General features: G+C 32.0%; 1 protein-coding gene across 1 annotated transcript; it reads left to right on the forward strand.

The window, feature by feature from the left end:
* Positions 1-2,803: 2,803 nt before the first annotated feature.
* LOC111064437 lies at positions 2,804-9,812 on the forward strand. The gene is made up of 5 exons (XM_039433377.1): positions 2,804-3,077; positions 4,034-4,178; positions 6,741-6,935; positions 8,196-8,307; positions 9,551-9,812. Exons 1-5 carry the CDS (start codon positions 2,975-2,977, stop codon positions 9,761-9,763), a joined length of 768 nt encoding a protein of 255 aa, XP_039289311.1. The 5' UTR covers positions 2,804-2,974; the 3' UTR covers positions 9,764-9,812.
* Positions 9,813-11,433: the final 1,621 nt, after the last annotated feature.

The following is an 11,433-nucleotide window of genomic DNA, read 5'->3' on the forward strand; positions in this document are numbered from 1 at the left end:
TATCAAACACTAAAAAATACTTCAATTCTCCATCAGTTGAATAAAAGTTCCCAAATCCTTGAGATAAATGTTCACCTGTAAAACAAGCCTACCTAATTCGTAATTATGTCACAGCTACCAAACTAAACTACTTAGGATAATAGAGATGAGATGAACAAGATATTGAAACAGGAGGGATAGGGAGAGAGTTTATTTTGGTAAAATGCTATTTTCAGCATAGGCACCAAACACTCTCTACTCCTGGATTAAGCGCCCTGTCAAACGGTGGGAATTTTAAATGAAAGTGATTGTTGTATCACCTACTTATAAATCCCAAAAATTAAAAGGTGTTATAAAACATCAACCATCCAAAAAACGTTGTTTTTTTATTTCAAGGCACCTACTGAAAATTAATTATTTTTTGGTAGCACCTATAATCCTCAACACAATAAGCTTGTATTTTTTCAAAACCGTTGGATATGAACCCTAAATTGGAATTTGGATAAAAAAATGTAAACAGAAGAGATGATGAAACTACGGCATCTATTCCTACATATCTGACCTCCAATTTGTCTCAGACTCCTTTTTCTCATTAGAACCTCCACTTAGCATGATACGCAGAAGCTTTTATATTAATAATTGTTTTATAAATTTTTTAAACATTTATTATTCAATTATCTACCGCCTGGTTCACTCAAATCAAATAAATAGTATTCTTTATATTCTACCATATTTAACGACTATTTATGTAGAGTTTAAAAAATAGATACCGTAGGTAGCCTACACGCAGTCCCTGTGACAATAATAATTATATTTCTCAAATAGGCTACATATATATCCTGAATACTGCTTAATATATTTCTAAAGAAAATTCCCCCATTGTTTAATTGAAAGAGTTTCTGTTAGGTACAGTACCTAATATGGATAGAATAGGTATGCTATTTTGAAGAAATAATCTCTCAATAATATTGAGATATAATAATATATATATATTATTAATATATATTTTTGCTGGTATCCGTTTTTCTATGTTATTTTTATGTAAAATTGGTGTTGTACCGATGAAATTTTAATAAATAAATAATATTATAGGCCTAATTACTTTACTGTCTAAATAACTGGCAATGAAGAAATGTACTACACGCCTATCCCTTAAGGGTATCATTCCTATTTTTATATAACATAAAAATTAAAAATTAAACTACCCTTTTGAAGTGAATCTTCTAATCATTGTTAATTCATTTTGTTAATGTATAATAAATACCATTTATAAAATAGCATCATAGTAAGCTACCCTTTTTTGAAAAGTTTTTAATATAAAATAACAGATTAAAAACACAGAAAAGGGTACTATAATGTTATTTTATAAATAAAATATTAAGTAGCCCTGAGTGAATACATTCTAAGAATAAATATCATATTGCAATAAATAGTGATTTAGTAAACAATGGATCTTCATCAATTTACAACATTTATTGAAACTAATTATATTTTACTACATATTATTAGACTACCTACTATATCACATATAAAGACAAAGGGAACATGTACATAGTCTCTTTTACGGTAATCTATATATTATATAAAAGCGAAATGGCACTCACTCACTGACTGACTGACTCACTCACTCGCAGAACTTAAAATGTTCAAATTTGATAGGCATGTTCAGTTGGCCCTTTAGAGGCGCACTAAGAAATCTTTTGGCGATATTTTAACTCTAAGGGTGGGTTTTAAGGGTTCAAAGTTCTTCTAGCATGTATATTCTTCTTATTCCAATATCTTGAAATCATAATTGAAATGTCCATACCATATATGTTAATATAGAACAATAATCTAGAGAGAGTACCTCTTCGAAACAGTTGTTGTTCTGGTAACTAAATTAAAAATTTTGTCAGCTTGGCATTAAGTTGAGTTGACTTTGTTAGGTTGGCACCAACAAGTTGAAGATTGAAATGCATTTATCCAGGACCTCCTAAATACCAATTTATCCAATTAGCCAAAATTAGCGTTTTCTCAGCTTTTCTGCGTTTCCTCACCTTTTTCAATAATTGATGGAAATATATTTAAAAAAATTCAGTACACAGGTTTAGCTGAGGTGGAAGAATTTTGTTTGCCAAAGATACGCCGATATAGTAACAGGTGTTTTTCGAGATCAAAATGACATAATACGTTCAAATTCGGTACAGAGGTTCCGCTGAAGTCTACATGCAGGCGAGCGAAGCGAGCCCGCTGATCTAATTTTTGGACGATCCAGTTGGGGGTCCAGGGGGCGGAGCCCCCTGGCTAGACGGATATGGCGAGCGAAGCGAGCCTGACGGCTAGTCTATAATAATTATGATAATAAAGGGAAGAATCGGCTCATAATGGACTGACTGATAAATTAAAATTTTTGCATATAAATTCTTAATTTATCGAGGTTGGTTCTTGGTCTATTTTATATTCTTCAAGATTCGAGCACGCCAAGTTTCAAGATTGCTTCAATGTTTTTTCCATCATGAAACTGCTTATCATAGAATCACCTTTTGCTATTAAGAAGAACGACTAGGAGTCAGATTTTTTCCAATAATCAATCACTCACTGTGACAACGAGATTTCCTTTTAAATAGCAAAAAGTAATATTTAGATTGGCAAGTTTTTAATCAGACCCTTGCTGAGCACGGGTTACCTGCTAGTGTATAATAAAGTAAATATTAAAGGCTTTATTGTAATATAGAAGTCTACTCATATCAATTAAATAGTTTTTAAAACTGGGTTCAAGTGTTATTCATTCATCCAAAATACACATTCACAATGTACGGTATTGACGAGTGGGATATCTTATCATTCAAGTGCCTTGAAACCTTCATATTTCTACACAGTTGATCACAGTTCAACAACAGTGATCATCATTTCTGATTCTAATTTTGTGTCAATTTTATAATTATTCTACAATGTGAATTACAAATCGTCTATTTAAAAGAGAATTTTGTTACACTTTTTCAAATTAATTTGGAAAATGGAAGCATTTGTTATATTTTTACTGATGGTTACTGTGATAGTTTCAATAGTAAGCTGTGTCACTAAAATTAAAATTGTCGATCAAGAGGGGAGTGCTATAAGTAAGTACCTAATCAACTGGACTACATTTGCATTTTTACTGTAGGTTATCATAATATAGATGGAAATTGATGAGGAGTTCCAGAGGCCTGTTATACATTCAAATGTTTTTTTAGTTTAATACTAATTTTTAAGACAAAGAATAAGGAAGATTATTTGAGGAAGACAGAGAATAAGGTGGGAGGATGAAGTGCGAGACAATCTCCAAAAAATGGGATGTAAAGAGTGGAGACGAATGACAGAGGACCGAGAAGCGTGGAGAGCTGTAGTGGAGGCGGCCAAAGCTCATATTGGGCTGTAGTGCTAAGAAAAATAAATGAAAATAAGAAAATATATTATTGACTTATAGCGTAGCATGCTTTATTTCACACATTTGAGCAAGACTCTATTGCACAAAAGGCTGTTAAATTTTGATCGTGAATAATTATTGAATGCCACAAGAACTAATCAGAAAAGCCTTCTTTCCAAAAAAGGCTTCTCCGATTGGTTCTCATGGCACTTAATCATAGTTAAAATTGAACATCCTTTTGTGCAACCAGGTTCCAGTGTAAACTGCGTTTCTATTGACTACAGAGCAAGAATATTTCCTATTTCAGTTATAATAATGTGACATATTTATTATAATGTTTAGTTTTGAAGCATCTAAATTTGTAAATATACTTTGTGAAAATACCTGAAGACTAAAAATTCTGTGAATTGAAGAACTACAAGACTCAAACCCATTTCGGACTATGTGTTATCTAAATTTGGGAGAGGAATAGCACAAGGTTATCTTATTTTTCCTCTCCCTCATTTTGATAATGTAGGTACTTATTGTATAAATGAATGAATAAAGGAATGAACCGAATAAATAAATATTTTATGACGTTTATATTAGCCTATAAAATATTACATTCAATACACGCTCTATTTAACAAAAAAGTGATTGAATATTTTCAAAATATTCTCATAAATTCAGGTAAACAGGACCGTGATAGTGGAGACGATGTTGACTTGGATACCCTTCTTAATAAACTGGCCGACAAAATAAAATCAATGCTGGATAATAATGATCCTTATACTGTTCCATCCACAGACCTGAAAATGAATAATAAATTAATACGGTAAGTAGGCTACTACTATCATACAAAAATATGATTTTGATTGATGTTTTTTAAATAAAAAAATATAGGCCTAAAGATGATGAATTATTTTTTGTGTAGTTGAGAAGTTGATATTGTGGTAATTATTTATATTAAGTAAGAAAACTAAGAAATTGTCAAAAACCACAGATTATTAGAAGTTAAAGTTAGAAAGTTTCTAACTTTCAATAAACCACAGATTTATTAGAAGTTGAAGTTAGAAAGTTTCTAACTTTCAATAAATCTGCGGTGTTTGACAATTTCTTAGTCTTCTTATTCAATATGAATTATTTAAATCAATAGCTCATTTAATAGAAACCCCATGTAGAGGAGTATATTATAAATGTGGTACTTTTCTATAAGTTGTGCAATTTTGAATTATTGGTTAATAATTCAACAAAACTTAAGGGCCCCATACACTAGGGAACTTGGATCGGCTAACTTGGGTCGGAGAACCAAGTTTGTGCGAAGGATTTGCCCACACACTGTAGTGGGGAGAGCGAACAACCGTTCGTTACTTCAGTGTCTTTCGGGGTCTACAGATGAGTGTTTCAAAGTTTGCAGCTGCTGTGGGAAGAAAATATATTGAATATATATAGATAGAATATATCATCCTGGCGGACAAACCGAACAAAGTTCTTAATCCAGATTGAAGACCAAGTTCGTCACGAATTTGGTTCACGGTTCGCCAATTTTCCACATACACTAGGGAACTTGGTTCTTAAGAACCAAGTTCGCTGATCCAAGTTCCCCAGTGTATGGGGCCTTTTAAAGAAAAAGAATAAACCATCAAGAGCCTCATGCATAATCTATGTTTAAACAGAGATAAATCTGCTTTTTAAACCCGGTTTAAACCAGGAATGGAAGAAACTATAATAAATGCGACCATAAAATCTTCATGTAAACCAAGATTAGCGTTAAACGTGTGTATGGTGCATATTATGTGCCTAAGAAAAGCCATTCATAATTGTCTTTGATGAAATTCATTGATACAGTATTATCAACGTCTTGTATGATTGCTTTAATGAAGAGTATTAATATTACCACAGATAAGACAATGTCTGAAATACGAATAGGACGAAGTTTAAGACAAATATGACAGAGTTTTAGACAAATAGGACAGAGTTTAAGACAAATAGGACAGGGTTTAAGACAAATAGGACAGAGTTTTAGACAAATAGGACAGAGTTTAAGACAAATAGGACAGGGTTTAAGACAAATAGGACAGAGTTTAAGAAAAATAGCACAGTTTGGCTCAACTCACACTTACGCGACTCAGGTCGAGAAGAGACTCGACTCTAGTGGAGAGCATGTGTTTCCAAATGGTGACACTCAGACCAGTCGGTTCTAGTCTCCGCGACTGTCACCATTTGAAAACACATGCTCTCGACTAGAGTCGAGTCTCTTCTCGACCTGAGTCAATTTCTCTCGTCTCTTGTATTAAAAGAATCTCGTCAAGAAATATCGTCTCTTGTATTACAGAATACCACTTGTATTTTTTGTTTCTATTGTTGCTGATTTCTTCTGATGACTCATGCAGAGAAAACTATACAATAAGATTGTTCATTCTATGACTAAACTTGAAGAACTGTTAGCAATTATATCCATATTAATACTAAACTCTTGACTCATAGCTTCACTCTATAGTGAGGTCCACTTTATAATGGCAGTGGATGAAGATGGAAGAAGAGCGTTGCATGCTCTCTGCCTTAATTAATTATATTTCTAAATTGTTAAAAACAGATTTGGCATCGTTGCGGAGCAAGAAAAGGATAGTACTACCTGTTTTGTCGAATGATAGACAAGGTTAGCAACATCAAAGTTGATCGAATACTGTCATTATAACGTAGACCTCACTATAGAAAAATATCTTCCCTCACAAACCTATTGGCTCTTTGAGGCCTAGAAGTGTCATGAGTGATTATTTGGAAAATCTCTACCGCCTCTAAACGATTCGAAAAGTAATTTTCAAATTAAAATTTCAAAGATATTAAACAGAGAGCACTAATCTGTAAATTTATTTACCTGTGAACTAAGTTTGTTTTTTCGGTCCTTCTTCAAAATTTCTTCAATTTGTGATTATTTCCTATTTTAGAGACCAAAATGTGTAATATTTCTTCAATGTTTGGTTTTGAAGCATCTAAATTTAAGAACCTACTTTGTGAAAATAATCAAGGACTGAAAATTTTGTGAAGTGAACAAGTCTTGACCTATTTCTGACTATGTGCAACCTTATCTAAATTTGGGAGAGGAATAGCACAAGTTACCTTATTTTTTCTCTCCCTATCATTTTGAGGATGTACTTATTGTATCAATCAATAAAGAATAAAGAATTTCACTCTATAAAAATATCTCCCCTCACAAATCTATTGGTTCTATGAGGCATGACCGACTATTTCAAAACCTCTCTAACACCTCTATGATGATCTGAAAAGTAATTTTTAAATTAAAAATTGAAATATATTAAATAGAAAACACAATAACCTGCTCATTCTATCATGGAAGTAACAGTCTTTTTCAAATGTAATTTCTAATTATTTCCAGAGTTAGTGGATCCATGGAGGAATCTCAGGTACTAGATGCATCATCAACTCGCATAAAAACTCACACAGTGAGAGAGAATGAAACTTATTTCATTGGTTGTAATGTAACCATGAACCTGTTCCATATGATGGGCAAATATGCTTTGGATTTGTATCTTATTGAACAAGTGTACATTACTGGTGAAGGGGATTTTAGGTGAGTAATAATAGAAATATTTTTGTAAATAACTACAATATTTACATTTATTACATTTACATTCAATGATGAATACTATACTGTGCACTATACTGAGGTCCACGTTATAATGGCAGTGAAGAAAGATAGGAGAAAAACGTAGCCGATCCTCTTCTTATTGTCAATGTCTTCTATAGACGGTAGCTGATACAAGTTTATTGATGTAATATTAAACTGTTCATTCTCGTTTAAAATACCTAATCAATTATATTTTATTAAGCAAGAAATTATATTTTTCAATAATTTAATAATGCATTTTCATAATTAAGATGAAATTTTTTTTAAATTATTTATCAATATTCTACATTGTTAGAGACGATCTGGCTCTGTTGCAAAGCGAGAAAGAGATAGCGCTATCCGCTTTGTTGAATGATAGACAAGGATAGCAATACCATATTGCCAATCAAATACTGCTATAATAACGTGAATCTTACTATAATAATCATGAATAATAAAGCCATGAATTCTGACGATGATAGCTGCTGCTTCTATTAGTATTTTATTCATTTCTGTTTTCTGAAGTTTTGTTTTTATTTATTTATTCATTTTATTGACAATTACAAACCATAATTATAATAAATATAATATGATTGGGAGAAGACAACAGGCATAGCCCTAAACTGTCTTCTCCCAAATTTTTACAAATAAATGTTTCAAAAAAGAATAAGGTTAAGATTACACTTTCACTTCAAAAAGTCCAATTTCCACTCCAAAACTAATGACTAAACTAAAAATTTTGAATTTTGATATTTAAAAACTGATAAAAAACAAAAATATTTCACTCAAATCTCTATAAATTGGAAATGTTTGAGTAATTTTGCAAAATTTTGAGCCAGAAAAGAAACACAACTTCACTATGACTATGATATTTTTCTTTCAATTCATTCAAATGTTTATTATATGGATATTTTGATTCAATAAATCAGTTCTTGAGTAAACGCATGGGTTTTTATCAATTCAATCCATAACAACTCGATGTCATTATTATGAAACAGATATGAATAAAATTGAAAGTATTATTAGTTTAGAAACTATTATTATTAGACATTATTTATAGCCTACGGTATCAGTAATGGATAAAATTCTTGATTCTCAATTCTACTGAATGCTTTTTTTAGAAACTATTATTATTAGACATTATTTTTAGCCTACGGTATCAGAAATGGATAAAATTCTTGATTCTCAATTCTACTGAATGCTTCAAAATAATATTTTCAACAGGATCTCTCTGGATGATATAAACATGATGACAGTCATTGAGGTGACTGAAAACGACAGCACGCTCTTGAAAGTGAAAGATTTACATTTAAAATACGATGTGGGAGATGTTAAAGTAAGTACCATAGTTACATTTTTTCATCTATTCCACTATCCATGACGAACTGCAAGTTAATAATTCGTTTTGAACTATTTCTGACGACACTAAAATTTAATTTTTGAATAATAGCTATTAAAAACTAGTACTCACGTGTGAAGCGCTTTCGGATTTTTAAAAATGGGTGTAGAAAATGGATTTTAAAAATCCGAAAGCGCTCCAAACGTGAGTACTAGCATAGAGAAACAATAGCATAAGTAGATATCCAATGGTATAGGGCGTTTATGTCGCAATTTTCAATGTTAACTCAAGCCGATAGTCCACGTAGTTCTTTCCTGTGAAGCTGTGTGACGCTGGTAGTCTCTCATATTGTGCCATTCATACACTCTCACCCCAACAAAACAGTAAAAATCTACAGTAATCGACAATAATAGGCTTGAGGTAACAGTAAAAGTTGCGACATAAACGCCCTATACCATGGGATATCTACTTACGCTATTGTTTCTCTATGGTACTAGTTTTTAGTAACTATTATTCAAAAATTAGACTGCAGTGTCGTCAAAAATAGTTCAAAACGAATCACATTTTTTATTACTTTTTCCTGTAAAACTCTTATCTTGAAGATTTCCAAAACTGTTCCACATTTGCTCTCGTTAAACTGATCCTCAATATAAATTTATTTGCAAAATAAAATAAGTTATAAACATAATGAATAAAACATAAATTTTATGAATGAATACATCATATTTTAGAATATTCAATTTAAGCTGCGTTGACACCAAATTATTACTGTAACAAAATGTTAATAACTCAGCAAGGCTTATAAATTCTATTAGATTGAACGGAACTCGACAAACACATATGTTCATCATGTGTATGATAAGATATGTTCAATCTAATGGAATCTATAAGGATTAAGTTGTTAACATTTTAGTTGATAACATTAACAAAATGTTGATACTGTAGCTTTGATGTAAACGCAGCTTGAGTTTGTTTTTGAAGCATCTAAATTTATTTAAAATGGGCTATACTTTTGTACAAATTAATAAAAAACAATATAACAACTTGTAGTACCCTTTATTATTAAAAACTTTAAAATATTTCAAGGACTAGTTACTACCATAGTTTCTTGAAAATCACCTATGGTCAAAACTAGTCGTTAAAATATTTTAAAGTTTTTAATAATAAAGGTTACTACAAGTTTTTATATTGTTTTTTATTGACTTATTTGCTTCTTTTTATTGAATCTATTGTTTTGCAGGTAGCGGTGTCAGGATTATTTGGAGGGGGCGCCGTTGGAAAACTCGTGGGAGATGTTTTGAATGATTTGGTGAAGAAGATTGTAACCGATTACAATCCGCTTATCACGAGGATTGTCAGAGAGATTGGCAGAACATGGCTGAAGAGTAATATTGACGGATTGACTATGACAAATGTTACTGAAATCATACAACAGTTTATTGATGAGATGTAGTTGTTGATTTGTACTTAAAAGTTTTGATAAATGATTGATTATTTTGTTACTAGATAATTTATTATTATTTTTTCATCATTTATTATTCTTTAGTGATTGATACAATAAGTACATAATCAGAATGATAGGGAGAGAAAAAATAAGGCGACCTTGTGCTATTCCTCTCCCAAACTCAGATAAGGTTACACATAGTCCGAAATAGGTTAAGTCTTGTAGTTGTTCACTTCACAAAATATTTAGTCCTTAATTATTTTCACAATAATCAATTAATTCATATTAGAATAATCTCATGGTTCATCGGATATATTTCATGAACTGTACCAATGTTGCAAGATAATATATTCTACAAATGGAAATAAATTGGAAGTTGCATTTGTTCAAATGCTAATTAATGAATAATTATTATTAAACGAAAATCCAAATTAAATGCTGTAAATCACCCCGAAGACTTCTGCTACTGCAAATATTGACAACAGGGTAAACAGCTAGATGGAAATTCGATGTGCGCTACTATTTAAAAATTATTTTTCAGCCCGGGAATTTCCATCTAGCTGTATACCCTGATGTCAATATTTTCAGTAGCAGAAGTCTTCGGGGTGAATTACAGCATGTAATTTGGATTTTCGTTTAATAATAATTATTGCTACTTAATTTCTTCTCAAAAAATTCTTTAAAAGGGTACTATGATGTTATTTTACAAAAAATATTAAACTAATGAATATTAAACAATAGTACAATCTAGAACCTCATTGGGTTTCAAGAACGCTTTCTGTGCTAAGACTGTGAGCTAAGACCAGTGTATCCTTGATACATGATGCTGTGTGATTTCTCACACATTTGAACACGAATTACACAAAGTAGACTCCCCGACATGTGGCTCACGGTTGTGAACAGGTAGATTCGGCACCATTAGTTTCAAATCAGGCCCGAAAAAAGATTGGTCAGGCGATCGTTACCGTGTACACGTCTAGAACTGGAAGGAGTCTAGTACTGGAGCCTGAAGGTATTTTCCAGAACACATATATATCTATACAGATCTTGCTAAGTGATACAGATACATGTATGTAATAATGGAGATACGCAAGTTATATCTTTCCACACTACTTTTATCTAGCTATACGACTGAAGAGTGAATCTGTTTGAAGGAATAACATGTGAAGGGTAATCTTCAACACCTCTACCCCATAATTATCTGCCCCCTTTTCACACCTTTCTCGTGGAAATAGAACGCAATCGAAAATCATGTTGTGGACAGGGGGGTGGATTTGGCTCTCTTACGTCATCAGATTCGGTTGCTTGGGAATTCAAAGTTTGAAAATCTGGTGTGGCGCACTCACACAACTTTCCTTGCCGTTATGAAAATTGATCACCTGACGCTAGTGTTCCCGCGCATCTCAAGTCTACTACTATTCAAAGATCTGAGCCAGCTGGTGACAGGACAATAACGCTGGGAACACACGACGTATGCTATCTCTTCATAGTGAATGATTTAATGGAATCAACAGTTGCCAACAGTTTGAAATTGAATAATCTTATTTTCTCGAATTTCGAGCTTATTTTCAATTTTAGGTGAAAGTGCTACTGAACATTAATTGTAGAGATTTTTATGCTCAATCTTCTACACTCGAAATTTCTTGTTCAAATTGTATCTGAAGCCTGATAATTGGGAA

The sequence above is a fragment of the Nilaparvata lugens genome, chromosome 7 (genome assembly GCF_014356525.2).
Source record: "Nilaparvata lugens isolate BPH chromosome 7, ASM1435652v1, whole genome shotgun sequence".
NCBI lineage: Eukaryota > Metazoa > Arthropoda > Insecta > Hemiptera > Delphacidae > Nilaparvata > Nilaparvata lugens.